This window comes from Calliphora vicina, chromosome 3 (genome assembly GCF_958450345.1).
Source record: "Calliphora vicina chromosome 3, idCalVici1.1, whole genome shotgun sequence".
NCBI lineage: Eukaryota > Metazoa > Arthropoda > Insecta > Diptera > Calliphoridae > Calliphora > Calliphora vicina.
In genome coordinates this window covers 26,500,360-26,520,971 of record NC_088782.1, presented here as the reverse complement: position 1 = coordinate 26,520,971, position 20,612 = coordinate 26,500,360, and the positions used below count along the sequence as shown (strand labels likewise).

The 20,612-nt window shown below is 28.8% G+C and overlaps 2 protein-coding genes across 7 annotated transcripts in view; both read left to right on the top strand.

The window, feature by feature from the left end:
- nSyb (neuronal Synaptobrevin) overlaps positions 1-20,612 on the top strand; it is a 311,043-nt gene that overhangs the window by 151,987 nt on the left and 138,444 nt on the right. The gene's annotated exons all lie outside the window — the stretch shown is intronic.
- shep (alan shepard) overlaps positions 1-20,612 on the top strand; it is a 624,596-nt gene that overhangs the window by 528,310 nt on the left and 75,674 nt on the right. Inside the window, exon 2 of one of the 6 annotated variants that reach the window (XM_065504093.1) lies at positions 5,012-5,064. The exons of the other annotated variants lie outside the window; for them this stretch is intronic. Coding sequence (XP_065360165.1) covers positions 5,041-5,064 — 24 coding nt within the window. The 5' untranslated portion in view covers positions 5,012-5,040. The remainder of the gene's footprint in view (positions 1-5,011; positions 5,065-20,612) is intronic. 6 annotated transcript variants of the gene reach the window in all.

Sequence of the window (20,612 nt, the reverse complement as noted above, 5' to 3'; positions counted from 1 at the left end):
TTATTTTTTAAATTAAACAACATTTTCTTATATTGAAATAAAAGTTTTATTAATTAATTTTGTATATAACATAACTTGTTTCTTATATAAATAGTAGCCTTTTGTTTTTAAGTATTATTTTTTTAATTTTGGGTTCCATTTTGACCCCTCGATACCAGTTAAGGGTTAAAAACATTGGGACACTTTGAAAATGCATGGAATTTGAAATACCCTTAAAAAAAACAAAATCTGGACGTGATAGATACTCGAACAGTTAAGAACTTAATTTTTGTAAAAATAATCTTTAATGAAATATTATTTCATGATCTTTTCATGAAAATATTTTCATTCTTAAAATCAAATTCCAAAAAAGTTCAAATTTGTAATTTAAAGCTAAGCCTTAGACTTTTTTTTAACTTTTTAGGCTCCAAATTCCATATTGTTACGTTTTTACCTTTTAATAACGTTGGTTTATTTACTTTTAATAAACCACATTATTTTAATTGCAAATAAAAATGATCAGTAATTTAAAAATTGTAACAACTCTTTGTTTATTTAAATTAACACAACAATTTAAATAGTCACTCTCTTTTAATATTTATATTACACACTGGTAGAACAGTTGATGTTAAGTCCAATAGCGTCTTTAATACACTAACTCCTCTCTAACTCGCCATTACTATTTGTATACACAGTGCAATCTTCTAGTAGTTTCATGAATTATCTAACAGACAAAACTAGAATGTTCTATTTCTAGAGCTTTAGCAGCGTTAACAGTTAATATTGTTATACTTATAAAAAATGTTAATAACAGCATGTTATCAACATTGTTGATATGTAGAAATTTCTACTGATGGAAGTATTTATAAACATGATTAATGTTGCAAGCAGTCGTTACAGACCGTTAAATTTAAATTGATAGTGCAATTTAGTAATAATATCTTATGAATAATGGATTTATTTACTTCCAATAAAAACCCCACATCTCTGCTCTGCATTGCCATCTAAGATAAACTTTTAGAAAAAAATGGTAGTTGTTATTTTGATAACATTTTAAAATAAATAAAGACCAGATTTTTAAAATTTTTTTTAAAATATTATTGATAAAACATAACGTAATTCAAAATAAGTCCTGAGATATCTTTAGCTCAAATATTTTTTTCTTTGGCCAGGGTCTAAATTTATGTTGGATTTTTTTTCCAAACTCGATCCCACTGTACCTCCATTATTTAGTCTTAATATGTATCTAGTACATACAAATACCCATAATAGTGGTTGTTTGAATATTTTTCGGTATTATTATTAAATTATTTGTTTTTATCTCAAATAGTTTTTTTATCTACTCATAACTTTCAGGCAAAACTATGGAATTGTTAGGTATCTAAAGTGCCCTGCAGTTTTGAAAGTAGCAATTAGCAATAGCAACGTATAATCGTTATCACTAGTTACTTTTCTAACCCTAAGTCAATTGCTTGCATATGGGAAATTCCATATCATCGCACGTGACATTTGTACGCCTATAGAATGGAATAGACTTTGCAAAAATAAGAGTATCTGAAAATATTTTGGTCTTTATGTTCCATTCAGAGAGTACTAGAGTAACTTCGGGTATTGTGGACTATGCGTCTAATGTGGACCAGTGTCTTTTTTCAGAAACTATTGAAGGTATGATAAAACTGATTTGTCGTACATTTTACAATTTGTTTGAAACGACAATTGCACATCTGCTTTCATGAGTAATTGATATATTGGCTTTTTATTCATGTATTGAAATTAATGCGCCTGCTCAACATTTTTTTCGGCTCAAGTAAGAAACAAAATTTGGTACAGTTACTTGGTAGAATTTAATGTTTGGTTGTTTTATATAGTTAAAGTGGACACGTAGTTTTGCATATATTTGGTAAGAATTTAAGCACATTTAGATAATTAGGTAAAAATAACTTTTTACCACTGTAACCCAAGTTCGTGTAATGTGGACCACTTAAATTACTTGATTATGTACTACTGGTCCATATTACCCGACAATAACTATGTACTTTGTAAGCAATCTATCTAAGCCAAGAACGCGACTTTTTAGTTTGTATTAATAAAAATATATTGAAATTAAATTTTTTAATCATTCATGATTAGCTGGTTCATGAATTTTATGTATTAAATACTAGTCCACATTACCCTCATATAGTGGTCCATATTACCCTAAAATTTTTTTTAATGCTGATTTTTGGGTTCCTTAAAATATTTTCACATAAATTTTTTATCCTTTAACGGAAAAAATTTTCAACTGCAAAAACCATTAGAGAATACATTAGCTAATTTATTGCTTCACAACTCTTTTAATATCGATATATATTGTGGCCAAAATTTAGAAAAAACAAAACGGTAGTCCACATTACCCGAAGTTACTCTACATATATTTTAAGATCATGGCCATCATCTATTTCAATGTAATCATTACAAATGTCACATTCAACTCCACTTTAATCTAAGTTAATATTTTGATTATTAATTGCGATTCTTCAAATATTTTATTCCGTACCTTTTATTTTCATTAGTTCAAGTCCTAAGTAAAAAATTTTTAAAGATTTGTTTTTAGAATTGTAACTTCTTGCAGTAATATTTATATATTTATAGAAGGAGCTATCGGAACACTCATCTACAGTGATCGAAAGTATCTTTGTCTTTAGTTATTTGTCGAATTTCAGAAACAATACAATTTTTGTGAGTCATTATTACTTATTTAAATTTGGAATATATGAACATTTATTCGTTTTATTCGATTATTCTACATAAAATTGTTCGAATTATTCGTTATTCGAAAATGGCCATTTTTAAATTGATCGAATAATTATTCTTAAGAAATTATTCGATTAATCGAACGATCATTGGTCGAATGAATACCCTAATGTAGACATATGCGAAAATTTGCGAATCGTGAGAGGCGATATGTTTTCTTTTAATTTCTTACTCTAAATCAAATATTATTCTTTTACAATCCGTCATATTTAAATAAAAACAAGCTTTGGATGATTTCATAATATACACATTTTAATATAAAACGTGACATACCGTACGTGACAGATTTTTTTGTTATAGTAAAACAGTATATATTCTGTAAATATATGTATACAAAAATTAAACAATAAATAGAAAATGTATATTCGGTTTCAATAAACAATAGCAAAAAACAAATTCATTTGATACTACATGCTAATTGGAAGCCAATTAATTTAAAAAATTAAATTTATACAGTTTAAACTATTATTTTTGCCCTTAAAATGTTGTAATAAGCTCTAAATACTTTCACATAGTAACATTTTAGTGTTTTCTCCTATTCAAGTCATCTTGAAAAAAAGTTTCAAGGGTTTTTGCTTTTTAGGTCGTGGTTGTCATTCTCGTGGAATTGCCCATATGCATTAGTTTCCGCTTCATCGATATTTATATTAATTGGCTGAGAACGAAATTAAACAATAAAGAAAATAGATGTTCAATAGAGCAATCTTGTCAATTCCTAAAACTAATAAAAATATTCACAGTATTATGAATGAGTTCAGAACATGAAGACATCTATATATGTAAAAATTTAAATGGTCCATGTAATGGCATCACGTGAGAACGGCTGGTGCGATTTGGCTAATTTTTGGTTTGTAAAGAATAAAAATTTCGGAAAAAACACGGATTTTTTTTTTTTGAGACCAGTCAACTGTAATCAAAAAAGCTCCCTAAAGTATGTAGTACAAAAGAAAAATCAAAAACACAATTTTTAACTTTATTAGCTAATGGTAGTGAAAATGGCGTAATCTAGCTTAATTCCCATTATTTCAGAAATTTTCTACATCCCCAAAAAGACAATTCAATTTAAAATTCAAAGAAAGTTGTTTTTGTTCTACTATTTACATCACTAGCGAATGGTAGAGCAATTAGGGTCAGTCTAAGTAACTGGTAGTCCAGGCGCGGATTCAGGTCAACCATTTGGTGTGGGGAAAATCTTAATTTGTTCTACTTTTTCTTTTTTTTTCATGTGAAAGTGAAATACATTCCACAATGCGGAACAAGTTCCATTAACTGCAGGGTGTTCCTACATATTCCATTAATCATACATACATATTTCAGAGTTTTTATGTATACACTCTTAAATGAGAGAGAGCCTTTGGCTTGTCATAATTGCAAATTCAAAGCGTGTTTTATATGTATGAACGTACGCACTTCCTCGTCTATTTAAACGTTTGTTTTAAATATAATTCAGTTTTATATTGTTGTTGGATTATTGTCATTATGTGCGGTTTTTGTTATTATTTTTATTTTTCTTTCAAATTCAATTGAAATTCCGTTATTTCAAATGTGTTTAATAATACATAATAGCTATTATAAATACATATGTATTAAATCTTATGCATACATTGTTGGTATTATGTATATTTTTTAATTTCTTTTAAATTAAACAATGAACAAACAGAAAACTGAGTGTGTGGATTTAAACATTGACAAAAAAAAATCATTATTTAATTTTCCAGTGTGAATATAATGTTGCTAAATCAATGTTCTCACAAGTGTTACTTCCGTTTTAAACATATGAATTGCGCTCACATGCACACAATCACACACACACACATGGACAGACACACAGGCACGTGTTTTTTGGAAACAGTTAGTTAAACGGCCTTAACATTTTTAACGGCCTTAATAAATATTTTTAAGAAATTTTAATTTTTTTTCCTTAAAAATATTTGCAAGTTTTGGTTTTTCTAAGTCTCTCAACACTAAATATAACAATGCTGAATTTTGTTTTATTTTTTAGCAAATTTTTTTAATTTCCCTTACAATCTGCCTTTTATAGTTTTTTTCTTTTCTTAATTTCTTATTATTTTTTAATGATTTTTCCTTCCCTTTGGCTATAATTTTTCACTTTATGTTTTGGCTTTATTTTCTCATCATGGATATAAATATTTGTTTTAAACATTTAAAATGTTTTTCCATTTTTAAACGTTATTAAAATATTAATCCGAATTGGAAATTTCTTTTTGATACCTTATAGTGGGCGTGGCTGCTTTAAATAATCGAAGAATGGCTTATTATCCACAGTTTATTGTAAGTATTTTTTTTTTGTAATTTCTTTTAGCATTTCGTATGAGAAATTTCAACAATGTTAACTTTTGAAGACATAAAGCTTATCATGTATAAACACAGATTGCTTAAGATCTATATTTCTATATTTTTTTAACGGCATATATATTCTTTATATTTAGATCAGTGGTCGGCACTCATATCACCAGTGAACGAATATCATCGGTTATTTACTTGTAACACAAACACGAATCTTTAGCTAGTTTGATTGCAACAGAGAATGCAAGTCCTTTTGTATTATATTATTATAAACCATGCCGGCCACTGGTTTAGATTCTTTATGGTGACATAAACATAATTTGAAAATTAAAATCTCTACGAAAAGAATTTTGGCATAATTTTTTGTTTTGCTGTAGAACAATTTAGTGTAAGCTGTATGTCTGACTGAGTATCATTCCATTTTTAAAATATTTAGAACTTATTTTTACCATTTTTTTCAACGAAATCTTATGGCAATGCAACACTAGTATAAGCTGCTATATAGACCTGTGACTTAGGAAAATCCAACAAGAAAAAGTCTAACGGGGTCATATCACACGATATCGGTGGCCAAGTTTTTGGTGGGTTACTCGTTTGGGTTATGAAATCTACTATTCGAATGAGTTTAACTAGCAGTTTTCAAGGAATCCAATTTTGATATTTTAAATGTTTAAAATCTTTGAAATTCTATGGTTTCAATTTCTATACTTAAACTAGGGGTTTAACCGAAACCAAAATTTTAAATGAAGTTATGACTGTTTATTTATTTAATTTGCAAATGCTGCAAAATTTAAAAAAAAAACAAAGTTTTAGTTATTTTCAAATATCCGATAACACAAAATATTCTAGTTGTATCGAAAAATCAAAAGTATCCAGTAGTTTTAGGAGACAGTTTCGAACTGGTGATTTTACCCATCTTTTAGGGGACAACTAGTTACATAACTAGCTAAGTGACTAGTAATTTTAACACGTGCATGTTAGGGGGTCAATTGACCCTTTTTGATTACAGTGAGACTGTCTGAATGTTGGTCCAAATTAGTCAACGCTTTGGATCCACATACTGGTTACATAGCGTAGTTAACTTACTAGCTACCTAGCAGATTTCTTGATCAGCTACATAACTGGTTATTTTAACATGTACGGGTGCTAATTGTCCAGTAAACGAATGATTGTAAACAAACCTTCCTCCGACAATTCTCCAATAGATGGCTTCTGATGGGTAAAATAACTACTATCTAAAGTGGAGTACAAAATTAATGTTTAATATGACTTTTCTATAGATTACAAAGATACACTTAAGTGACAATTGGATCCACACTAGATTACCTGGGATGTATAAAGTAACCAATTGTTAAATGACCCAAAATAAATAAATTGGAGTCAGCAAAGTGATAGGACAGAGAACGTTCTGCATCGATCGAAACAAATAGTAGTCGGACGGGCACGGTCTGGACTATAAAGCGGTTGCGGCAAAACATCCGAACCACTTCATACCTTTTAACAGGTATTTTCAACATGTGGCAGAGCGTTGTCATGATGGAATATTATGGTTTCATGCCTGGCCACATATTCTGGGCATTTTTCGGCATTCGGTACAAATTCCATGTGATGTTCTGGCCAGATTTCAGCAGCTCATTATAGATAGGTCCTTTTCGTTCCACCAAATATAAAGCATTACCTAATATCCACGGATATTTGGCTTTGGTGTCGATTCCGCTGTTTGGCGGGCTTCACTTACCATCTCTTACGCTTCGGGTTATCGTAATGGATTAATTTTTCATCGCAAGTAATGATTCGGTGAAAAAATTATTTACTTTTATAGCATTGAAGCAGTATTTCAGACATTCAAAATCATCTTTCAAGGTCGTATAGGTACTATTTTCCTGCTTTTGGATGAATCCTGCTGCTCGCAAACGTTTTGAAATTGCTGCCTGAGTGGCTCCCAATAACATTGCTAGCTATTGTTCAATTTGACTATAATCTTCATAGAGTAATGCCTCCAATTCTTAGTCTTTAAACTTTTTTCGCTGATCTGGGCGATCTTTGTTTTCCATGTCAAAATCACTACTTCTAAACCGCACATTCCATCTCTCTCACGTTTTTTCAAATTAAAGAAGTGAAGCAAAACTTCCCGCATATGAAGCTTTGTTGGTACAAAATTCAATATTTTCGAAGCAAAAAAACTTTTTTTTACACAATAATGTTCAATAACTAAGTGAAAATAAATGACAGATATGTACCCTTCAAAATGACATATAAATTATTAAAAAATTACAAAAAACGCCATCCCGCATTTTTTTTATATTATCACCTGATTTTGTTTCAATAATATCTCAATATTTAATAACTTATCCCAAAACCGATACCGATCGGCTTTCAACTTTTTAAAACCGAAACCTCGGTTTCGAAATACTTCGAATTTTTGGAAACTCCAACTTAAACCGTCCATCTAGTATCCAGTGTTTTGTATAGTAGTTCTCTCATTTATATCAATAATAATTTTTTTCAATTTAAATGCATTCAGCAAATGTCTACTATTGTTATGCTGCCAAAAAACTATTATTTTTTTCCTTCAGCTCTGTACTCGTACATATGGGCAATTCCACGAGAATGATAACCACGACTGAAAAAACAAAAACTCTTGAAACTTTTTTTCAAGATGATTTGAATAGCAGAAAACACTAAAATGTTACCATGTGAAAGTATTTATAGTATTTATAACATTTTACAAAATAATTGTTTAAACTGACTAGATCGTTACTCGCAACTGATCTAGTTGATACAGGCAAAAATTTTTTTATTATAAATTTTTTAAAACACTAAGTTTTAAGCTATATTTTGATAAAAATATATTTTTACTGCAATTTTACTTTTATCATTCTTTGAAATACTTTCCCCCGTATTCACAAAAAAATCAATTTTAAGGTTTAAAATACAATTTAGTTAAAACACATTTTAGGCCTAAAATAGCTTTGTTATAAATTCGTATTCATAATCCGCATTTTAAGTAAACAGTATTTTAATATTTTTTTAAATTCTGTGATGGTAACACTATAACTTTTATGTGCCACTTCAATCATAGTGCAGCAAAACAACGAATATTAAATAATAAAGTACTCGTAATATTTTATTTTTCAGTAAATAAAATCTGAAATTACAGATTAAACTTGTTGTTAAACTTACACAATCAGCGAATAAAAACCATTCCTATTTATATTAAGCCTAACTGTATTAATATACAAACATTTTTATATATTTTTTTCAATTATTATTAGAAGTATTCGAATGGCGAATATTCTGTGATTAAATAAACATCACTATTTTATGATTTGTTTTATTAATTTATTTTTATTGTCATTTTATTAAATTGTAACAGAATCTAATGATTTTCTATGAGAAAACTCTTAATTTTAATGCCGGAGTGAGTATATTAGATTGTGTGGACCTTCCTCCACGATGTTTACACATTTAATTACTACATTCCGTTAAAGGTTAACAGTAAATTACAAAAATGTCTATAAAACTAACTTGTGAACCTCATGTAGCTCACTGCCGGAGGAATATCTAACAAAATCATATATTATTATAATTCCCCAGCGGAGTTAAAATTATGTTTAGCAATTGCAATATTATCGTCTATTATTGCAAATTTATAAACATTTATCTTTAAAATTCCTTTTTTTTAAGATAAAATGTAAAAAAAATACCTTAAAATAGGTTTAAAATAGGGTCGAAGCAATTTTAAAATTCGTTTATTTAAAACATCATTTGAAATAGGTATTTTAAGCTAAAATACGTTTATGAATACAATTTTAAGGAATTTTGCTTAAAAATGCCTTAAAATGCTGTTTAAAATTTTTATGAATACGGCCGTTTGAATTTAATATTGTTTTTATGTTTTAGAAATAAAAAGTGAAGAGATTTTATTCAAACGAGCCTTTTTTTATTGATATCAATTTGATACATTGCGACTTGTCTCGATTGAAAATTATTGCGATGGTTAATTAATATGTTTTGAAATGAATTGATTTTTTTTCAATTACCAAATTCTTTATTGAAACCGAATGTATATTTTCTATTCACTTTTTTAGTTTTTGTATACGTACATTTACAGAATATATATTGTTTTATTATAAGAGAAAAATCTGTCACGTACGGTATGCAACGTACGGTATGTCACGTACGATATTAAATTTTATTTATTATAAAATCATCCAAAACATTTTTTTATTTAAATATGACGGATTGTAAAGGAAAAATTAGTGTAAGAAATTAAAAGAAAACATAACGCCTCTCACCATTCGCAAATTTTCGCATATATCTACATCAGCGAAATGCAATGAGCTCTCAAATGAGCTCTCTTGTTTTTATTTTCACATGTACGCAAGCACACACATTGTATAAAAACAGTCAGTCTCGCATGAGCATTGATAGAAGCAGGTTGTGTTACGCTCAAGGTTGCCAATTTAGCCATTTTCCGGCTAGATCTAGCGATTTTATTTTCATTTAGCCATAAAAAATGGCTAGATTTAATCTAGCCGGAAGATTTAGCCATTTTAAACTTTTCTTGAAGTTTTTTTAAAAAATATACTATTATTTTTAATCAAATGACAAAGAAATAGTCTTTTTTTAAAAAAAATCTTACGTAGTGAATTTGATGAGAACAGGCTGCGTAATTGTTTCCAACGCAAACACATCAGTCATATTCAAAAATCAATTTTGCATTTATTTAATGGATCCGATTTTGTTTATAAGTGCCCAGAAATTTGTTTAATTTACCAAAAAGGAACCAATTTATATTGATATTACAATTTTTTAATCTGCTAAGAAATGTAATATTTTATATACATACTAGTAAAGGCGATCTCACTAAATAAAAATACAATATTTATGAATTTGTATTCAGTCATTTTGGGTTTTAGCCATTTCTAGCCATTTTTAATTCTAAATCTAGCCATTTTCTGAGCTGAAGAGTTGGCAACCTTGGTTACGCTTTTATGCTTGTTTATTTCATTATTTCAGCTAGTTGTTTTTGTTTTTGCCAGAGAATAATTCTCAACTCATACAACTACAATATCTAAAAACTGTAGTGGTGTGAGTTTGCATTTCGCTGATCTACATGTACCACAAAATTAGCTCCGTTTTATGTCACGTACGATATACCATTATTTCGCTCGATATTTTGGACAACAATGTTTCAAAAGAACTTATTATTATACCCTTCACCTTCGTGAGAAGGGTATATATAAGTTTGTCATTCCGTTTGTAATTTCTACATTTTTCATTTCCGACCCTATAAAGTATATAAGTATATTCTGGATCCTTATAGATAGCGGAGTCGATTAAGCCATGTACGTCTGTCTGCTGAAATCAATTTTCTGAAGACCCCAGATATCTTCGGGATCCAAATCTTCAATAATTCTGTCAGATATGCTTTCGAGAAGTTTCCTATTTAAAATCAGCAAAATCGGTCCACTAATGGCTGAGATATGAGGAAAAAAACAGGACGACCTCGAATTTTTTTACCTATATCTGGATTACTAAGTCATTAATATAGACAATATGGATATCTAATGATAGATATTTTAAAGACCTTTGCAACGAGTATATAGACCATAGTAAGTTGGACCTACGATGGGTCAAAATCGGAAAAAATATTTTTAACCCGATTTTTTTTCACAAAAAAAAAATTGTAAATAACAAAAAAAAATTTTTAAATTTAAAATTTAAAAATTTTATTTACCTAAAAATATTTAAAATTTGTATTTTGAAGTATAATTTGGTTAAGGGTATATAAGTTTCGGCACTGCCGAATATAGCTCTCTTACTTGTTTTTTTAAAATATAGTACTCTCTGAATGGAACATAAAGACCAAATTATTTTTGAGATATTCTTATTTTTGCAAAATCTATTTCACTCTATAGGCATACAAATGTCACGTGCGATGACATGGAATTGCCCATATGTACTATGTATGTATTTTGCTGTAGGTTGTTATTATTGTATGTCCGATTTCCCTGTATTTGATTGGTTCTTTCCTTTTATGCTGTAATTTTTTTTATTATTTCTATTATTTTTTTTTTTTGGTTTGTTTTTGTTTTATTTTGCTGCTTTAGTTTTGTATTTGTATAGGGAAAAAAACCTACAAACATAGACCATAGTGCATAAATTATAAATGTGTTTGTCTGTTTTTATAATTACTAATGTCTATATGGTACATAATAAATATTGTATGTGAGTGAGTGAGTGAATGAGTGATTGTAAAGGCTGTAGGGGTGGGGAGTGTGTTACATTATTGAGTACTTTGTGTGAACTTACATAATCTATTGTATTCATATTCATTAAACAAACATATTTACAAACATTTGCAAATGCATTTGTATCTCTGTATGTGGGAATGAATGTGTGTGTGTTTGTATGTAGTATTTGCTATCAGTTATATATCATTTATATGTCATCACTATATAGGTCTCATTGTATTGTTGATGCCGATGCTGATGATGATGGTATTTTGCTGACAATTTTCTTCTTTTTTTATTTATTGTATTTTCACATTGCAATTTTATGAAGTGTAGATTTTTAATGTTTTTTTGCTGTGGCTGTTGCTGTTGTGTTTTTTCTATTATTTTCAATTTATTTTAAATATCAGGGAGTAAAATACCCGACAGCATGTCTTTAAACAGGGTGACTAATTGCATTTGTTTGATTATTATACTTACAAACATACATGCATGTGTTTCTATCATTTTAGAATTGATATGTCCAGGGATTTTTTCTTTATAAAATTATACGTGTTTTATTTTTTAATTATTTCAATAACTATTATTTACAGTTTTACTCAACTAAATAGTAGTGTATAAATATAGAAAGAATTTCTTTAAAAACCCAGAATATTGCTGGATAAACTGAATAATATACCCAGAAAAAACTTGAGATTGCTCACCGAAGTTTATGGTGAATGTGCTCCATCGGTTTCAACAAGCTAGAAATGGTTTGTTTGGTTCAGAAGTGGTGATTTTCACACGGAAAACATAGATCGCTCAGGCCAGCCAAAAAAGTTTGAAGACCAAAAATGAAGATTGTTGTAAAACTCAACCAGATCTTCCAAAATCATTAGGAGCTATACAAGCAGCAATTTCAAAATTTTTGAGAGTAGCAGGATTCATGCAAAAGCTAGGAAATTGGGTTTCATACGAAATGAAGCGGACAGACCTTGAAATATGATTTTGCATGTCTTAAATTATGCTTGAATGCTATAAAAGAATCTAATTTTTACACCGAATCATCACATGTGATGAAAATCGGAACCATTACAATAAGCCGAAGCATACGAGATTGTATGTCAAGCCCTGCCAACCAGCCGAATCGACACCAAAGCCAAATATCCATGGCTGTAAGGTAATTCTCGGTATTTGGTGGGAGAAAAAGGGTCCTATCTATAATGAGCTGCTGAAATCTGACCAGATCATCACAGGAAACCTGTACCGAACGCAACTGATTCGTTTGAAGTGAGCATTGAACAAAAAACGCACGGAATATACCGCCAGACATGAAACAGTAATATTCCATCATGACAACGCTTGGCCACATGTTGCAATACATGTTCAAAAGTATTTAGAATGAAGTGGTTGGGAAGTTTTGCCTCATCCGATTTATAGTAAAAACCGTGCCCCATTCCTTCCGACTACTATTTGTTTCGATCAGTGCTGAGCGCTCTCTCTGGGATATGCTTCACTTTGGAACAGACTATTCTATATTGGCTTGATTCGTTCTTGGCCTCAAAAGATGAGCAGTTCTTTTGGCTCGGAATCCATACGTTGCCAGGAAGATGGGAAAAGGTCAAATGTTTAAAAAATTAAAGCTAAAAATTTTAAAATCTCCTTCATTTTTAATTCATCCACATATTAATTACATACATATACAATTCCATTTTGACTGAGAAAATGTTTTTGTGACTTAGCAAAAAAAAAAAACAAGTAAGAGCTAAATTCGGCTGTGCCGAATCTTATGTACCCTTCACCAAATTATACTTCAAAATAAAAATTTTAAATATTTTTAGGTAAACAAAATTTATATTTTTTGCAGTTTTTTAATTTTTTTGGAAAAACAATTTTTCAAATTGTTTTTTTTTTTTTGTTTTAAATTTTTTTTTTAATATTTAGCGAAAAAAATGTTTGTGAAAAAAATCGGGTTAAAATTTTTTTTCCGATTTTGATCCATTGTAGGTCCAAATTACTATGGTTTTATATACGTCATTGCAAAGGTCTTTGAAATATCTATCATTGTCTATATTAATGTCTTAGTAATCAAGATATAGGTCAAAAATAGCTCAAAAATCGAGGTTGTCCTGGTTTTTTCCTCATATCTCAGCCATTTGTCGACCGATTTTGCTGATTTTTAAATAGCAAACTTCTCGAAAGCATGTCTGATAGAATTATTGAAGACTTGGATCCCGAAGGGGTCTATCTGGGGTCTTCAGAAAATTGCTTTCAAAAAACGGACAGACAGACATGGCTTAATCGACTCCGCTATCTATAATGATTCGGAATATATATACTTTATAGGGTCGGAAATGAAAAATTTAGAAATTACAAACGGAATGACAAACTTATTATACCCTTCTCACGACGGTGAAGGATATAAAAATGGACGTGCTAAGTTTTCATACTACAAAATGGACTTACTTTTTCAAACGTTTTGTATACAAAACTATATTTACATTAAAAGTGGACTTAGCACATTTGCACACTAAGCTAATGAAATTGCATATTAATTTTTTTGAGATACAGATAAATGCTGTATTTTCAATCAAAAGTGCTATTATGTATTTATTTAAAATCTGTGCTCCTTTTTTCCCCTTTATTATATTGTATTTACACATAAATCACCTTAATTCTTATCTAAAATTAGCAAATAATATATTGGTAATTTCCCCTTGTATGTAATTTTTTTTTTGAATCAAATTAAAAAAAAATAATAGTAATCTTTAGGTGTGTGACAAATTTGTCATGTTTGTTTTTAAAATTTATCATTTTGCCGGTATTAAAATACATTTGTATTTAAGTATATTTGTGCTTTACTGAGAAATAATGGTAGAGATAAAAATGTATATTGTTGTTTTTATATCAAAAATATGGGAGGTATATTGATTTTGTCATTCCGTTTGTAACACATCAAAATATTTATCGCTGACCTACATTAGTATATATGTATATTCTGGATCCTCATAAGATTCTAAGACGATATATGTAGCTACGTCCGTCCTTCTGTCTGTTGAAAACATGATATGGTCCAAACGAAATAAGCTAGCTGGCTGAAATTTTTCAGAAATACTCTCTGTTGATAAGGTAATAATATCGGTCCATGATTTCACCTAGCCCCCATACAAATGTTGCCCCGGAATGCTGTTTGAGCCGCTATTAATATGTTTATTATGCGGCAATCCTGATAAAATGTTGCACAAATTTCACTTTACAGTGAAATTATACTGCAAAGTTTCGCAATTCGTTACAGTAGAATTTCAGAGTATTTGGTCATTATTTGTCAATAGTCTCCACACAAGGTGAAAATGACTCGAACATTCATAATTGTCTTATAATAATTAATATCCTTATGAAATTGAACATAAACATTTTTATATGAACCTAAATCTTTCTACCAACTTTTGTTAGAACAAGTAAGAGAGCTATATTCGGCTGTGACGAATCTTATATACCCTTCACCAAATTATACTTAAAAATATTTTTTTTTTAAATTTTTTATTTAAACAAAATCAAATTTTTTTTAATGTTTAAAAATTTTTTAAAAAATTTTTTTTTTCCAATTGTTTTTTAATTTTTTTTAAAAAAAGTTTTTTCAAAATTTTTTTTTTTTAAATTTCTTTAATTAATTTTTTTGGAAAAATAATTTATGACAAAAAAAATGTTTGATGAAAAAAAAATTCGCGTTAAAAAATATTTTTTCCGATTTGGACCGATTGTATGTCCAACTTACTATGGTCTTATATACGTCGTTGCAAAGGTCTTTGAAATATCTATCATTAGATATCCATATTGTCTATATTAATGACTTAGTAATCCAGATATAGGTAAAAAATAGGTCAAAAATCGAGGTTGTCCTAGTTTTTTCCTTATATCTCAGCCATTTGTGGACCGATTTTCTCGATTTTAAATATCGACCGAGCCGGAAGAATTTCGGAGATATTGATGTATGAATTGTGTATGTAAGTTATTTGGGTGCTTCGGAAAGTTGATTTCAACACACAGACTGACGGATAGACGGACATGGCTATATCGATTCATCTATCAATAACGATCCAGAATATATATACTTTATGGGATCGCAAATGAAAAATGTGGAAATTACAAACGGAATGAAAATCTTATATATACCCTTTTTTGTTGTCAATAAATAAAATAATACCCACATATTGATGGTGGGTAAACAAGATTCGGCACAACCGACTATGACATTCTTACTTGTTGTTTTTTGAAATTATACAAATAATAATAATACAAATCAATATTTATTAATATAATCCAACATTAATTTATGCAGTCGTACATGCGACTTCATTCAGATACAAAATTAAATTTCGATTTAAAAATACTCACACATACATAAATAAGTATCAGTATCATTTATTGCAAAAACAGAGAATTTTATTAAGAGATTTTATAGAAATATAATTTTATACCATTCACCATGAATGATGGGGTCTCAAAGAAAATTTGAAATTTAAAACTTAGCGGAGTCGATATAGCTTAAAATCAAAATTCCCATATAACTTATGTACATGATGTGTATATTAATATATCGGGTATATACATTTATACACCCTTCAGCATGAGTGGCGAGGGTATATTTAAGTTTGTCATATTAAGTTTTTGCATTTTTCATTTTTGATCCCATCTTTCGAAAAAAAAAATTTTGAAATTTTTTTTCCGAAATCAAAAACTTTTTTGATTTTTTTTTCAAAATTGCCCTTTTTTCTCAAAAGAAAGCTAACTCAGAGAGTTCTCCACCGATCTTGTTGAAAAATTGTATCTGATTGATGTAAATTTCATCACGATCGGAAGACATCGATTTCAAAAGTTGGTTCACTTGAAATGAAATGCCCCATATACATATATATCGATATAGCCTTGTCCGTCTGTATGTTGATATCAACTTTCCATAGTGCCCAAATAACTAACATACATCAATATGTTTGGTATAGACCCGGTTAGATTGCTACTTAAAATCGAGAAAATCGGCCTACAAATGGCTGAAATATAAGAAAAACCAGGAAAATCTTGATTTTTAACCTATTTTTGATCTATATCTGGATTACTAAGTCATTAAAATAGATTTTTCAAAGACCTTCTCAACGACGTCAGTGTAAGTCGGACCTAAAATTATTAAACAAATTTTTTTGTCATTTTCATTAAAAACATAATTTTTTTTTTAAAAAATTTAAAAAGAAATTTTAAAAAAAATGTTCACTTTAAATTTCAAAACAATTTTTTTTAATTTTGAAAACAAGTTTTATTTTTTTTTCAAATTTTTTTTTACTATAGTTTATCTAAAAATGTTAAACATTTTTTTCAAAGTATAATTTGGTGAAGGGTATATAATATTCTACACAGTTGAATATACATAGCTATCTTACTTGTTTTACATGAATTGTTTTGAAATTAAAAAAAAACAAGTAAGAGAGCTATATTCGGCTGTGCCGAATCTTATGTACCCTTCACCAAATTATACTTTAAAATAAATTTGTTTAAATATTTTTAGTTAAACAAAATTTAATTTTTTTTTTTTAAATTTTTAAAAAAAAAAATTTTTTTTTTTTGAAAAAAAATTTATGACAAAAAAATTTTTTGATAAAAAAAAAATTCGAGTTAAAAAATATTTTTCTCGATATTGACCCATTGTAGGTCCAACTTACTATAGCCTTATCTACATCGTTCCAATGGACTTTGAAATATCTATCATTAGATATCCATATTGTCTATATTAATGACTTAGTAATCCAGATATAGATCAAAAATCGAGGTTGTCCCGGTTTTTTGCTCATATCTCCGTTATTTATGGCCGATTTTTCTGATTTTAAATAGCAAACTTCTCGAAAGCATGTCTGACAGAATTATTGAAGATTTGGATCCCGAAGATATCTGGGGTCTTCAGAAAATTGATTTCAACAGACAGGCAGACAGACAGACATGGCTTAATCGACTGCGCTATCTATAAGGATCCAGAATATATATACTTTATAGGGTCGGAAATGAAAAATGTAGAAATTACAAACGGAGTGACAAACTTATATATACCCTTCTCACGAAGGTGAAGGGTATAAAAAAAATCACCAAAACTTGATTCCTGAAACTGAACCATTTATTGGGGTACAAATTTTTATTTTTATTCACAAATAATATTAAAATAAATGCGGTTATTTCAAAATAACACTTTTTGGAAAAATTACCTTTACTTATAATGTATTATTTCTATTAATAACATGATAGCATTAAAAAATATAATTGACATTATATTGCACTGGGTTCAATTATTGTTAACTGTTCATCACAACTTTTTGAATCGCTGTCATTCTAGCTGCAAATTATAATTTTTCAATATAAAAATACAAACAAATAACAACAATCAATATCTTATTGTCCAGTAAAATAAGGATTTTAACTTGTAATGAGAGGCAAGGAACTAAAGAAGACTAAAATCGGTATTGGTGTTCAAAACCAGTTTTGATGTGCAAGTATTTGACTTAAATGGTGAATATGATTGCCGACCAGTGATTCTTCTAATCGAAATTTTTAACTTGACATGAATACCTTTAATAAATTATTCAAAGTAATTTTTACTTCTTTTGGCAAAGAATACATGACACAAAAACCATAAAAAATCATGTATTTTTTAATCCCTGATTTATGATGTAATTTAATCAGGGATTTTGAAGAGCAATACCCAGAAGTCACAAGATTACTATGAAGCACAAAAAAAAAACACTTTCAGCTTCATTTATTTGATATTTTTACTTGATTTTTCCAGTATCAAATGACGTTTGTTCGATTAATTTCATTGTTTATATTTTCGCTTTATTTATACATACGAGTAATCGAAATTGTACTTGTATTGTATTTTCTATATATATAAAAAATTATTATGATGTTATTTATTATTATTAATTTTGTTTTAGATATTTGTCGTTATATTTTATTGCATTATTGTTGTATACTCATCATCATAGCACTCGTATATTTATAATTTAACAATTTTATACGTCAATTTCTTTCTTTTGTTATCTTTAACTCGTCATTACATTCAATCAAACAATTTTTATATACAATACTTATTTTTGGTGAATATTTATTTGTTTATTATTTTATAACAATAAATTAAAATAAAATATTTATATAAATAAATAAATATACTGGTACTGGTACTGGTACTAAATATATTTTGATGGCTTATCATTGCCAGATTCCCAGAACTAAAGCCACAACCTGTTAAATAGGGTGGTATAAGAATAGCTACCACTACTGAAAAAAACCCTTGAAACTTTTTTTCAAGATGATTTGCATAGAAGAAAATAATAAAATGTTACTATGTGAAAGTATTTAAATCATATTATAACATTTTAAAGACAAAAATAATTTTTTAAACTGATTATATCTAATTTTTTAATGTTTTAGGCTAAAATTGCGCCGAAAACTAGGCTCCCAATTAGCATATACTATAGTATGACATGAATCTGATTGTTTATTTGCTATTATAAAATTGTTTATTGAAACCGAATGTATATTTTCCATTATTTTTTTTAGTTTTTGTATACATATATTTACAGAATATATATTCTTTTATTATAAGAGAAAAATCTGTCACGCACGTTATGTCACGTACGAGATTAAATTTTATTCATTATAAAATCATCCAAATGTTGTTTTTATTTAAATATAACGGATTGTAAAGGAAAAAATATTTCGTTTAGTGTAAGAAATTAAAAGAAAACATAACGCCTCTCACGATGTTTCGAAAGAACTTTTTATTATTTTTAAAATATAGTACCCTCTGAATGGAACATAAATACCAAATTATTTTTCAGATACTCTTATTTTTGCAAAATCTATTCCACTTTATAGGCGTACAAATGTCACGTACGATGATATGGAATTGCCCATATGCGAATCTTGTATACCCACCATGGCAATAACATATTTTTCTGATATAGGGGTTATGTGGGGGTATTATAGATTAGATTTATGTTCATATAATGTTATGTTTTTATGTCCAATTTCATCACGATATTAATTATTATAAGACAATTATGAATGTTCAAGACATTTTCTGAGGGGGACCTTGTATGGGGACTATGGACAAATGTCTCACCATACTTTACAGTATAACTTCGGAGTACTTATAACTAATTTGTGCAAAATTGTATCTGGATTGCCGCATAATCAACATATTTATGACTGCTCAAACAGTATTCCGAGGGGACATTTGAATGAGGGTTAAGTGAAATCATACACCCATTTTCATTACCAAACAAACCTTATCAGAAGAGAGTATTTGTGGAAAATTTCAGCTAGCTATTTAGCTCCTATCGTTTGGTACCTATCGTGTTTTCAAAAGACAGATAGACGGACGGACATAGCTAGATCGTCTTAGAGTCTTATGAGTACCCAGAATATATATACTAATGTGAGTCTGTGACAAATAGTTTGATATGTTACAAACATATCAGGCTGTTTCCAGAAAACATTTAATTATTTATTGTTTTGATTGAGATACACTGAAGTGCAAATGCATTTGATTTTAAAAAAATTTTAAAAGTACATATCGTCACCTAAAATGCAAAAAAACGTATCATCAAAAAATTCGAAATTGATTTTATTATTGATTATGATTCACTACATCATATTACATATGTGTACAAAATTTAAAACTTTTACTGTCAAAAATAAACAAGTTATAACCAAAATTGAAACTAAAGTATCATCAAGTATATGATTTTCTTAAACAAAATAACGTATACGCTTTGAGTAATTAATTAATAAATCGTTTTTACCTTATTTTAGGAAGTATCCTTATTATACCCTACACCACCATAGTGGGGAGGGTATTATGCGTTTGTGCAGATGTTTGTAACGCCCAAAAATATTAGTGTAACACCCACCTTAAAGTATACCGATCGACTTAGAATCACTTTCTGAGTCAATTAAACGATGTCCGTCCGTCTGGTTGGCTGGCTGGCTGTCCATGTAAACCTCGTGCTCAGAGTACAGGTCGCAATTTTGAAGATATTTGATCAAATTTGGTACATATTACTTTTTCGGCCCAAGGACCAAGCCTATTGAAACTGGCTGAAATCGGTCCATTATTTCACCTAGCCCCCATACAAATGTCCCCTCGAAATTGGACTTTATCGGTCATAAACGTTTAATTTATCTATGTATCTACACAAATTTCGCTCCAAATAAGTTTTATATATACAAAATTCATGTCACCAAATTTTGTTACGATCGGTCCATAATTAGTCA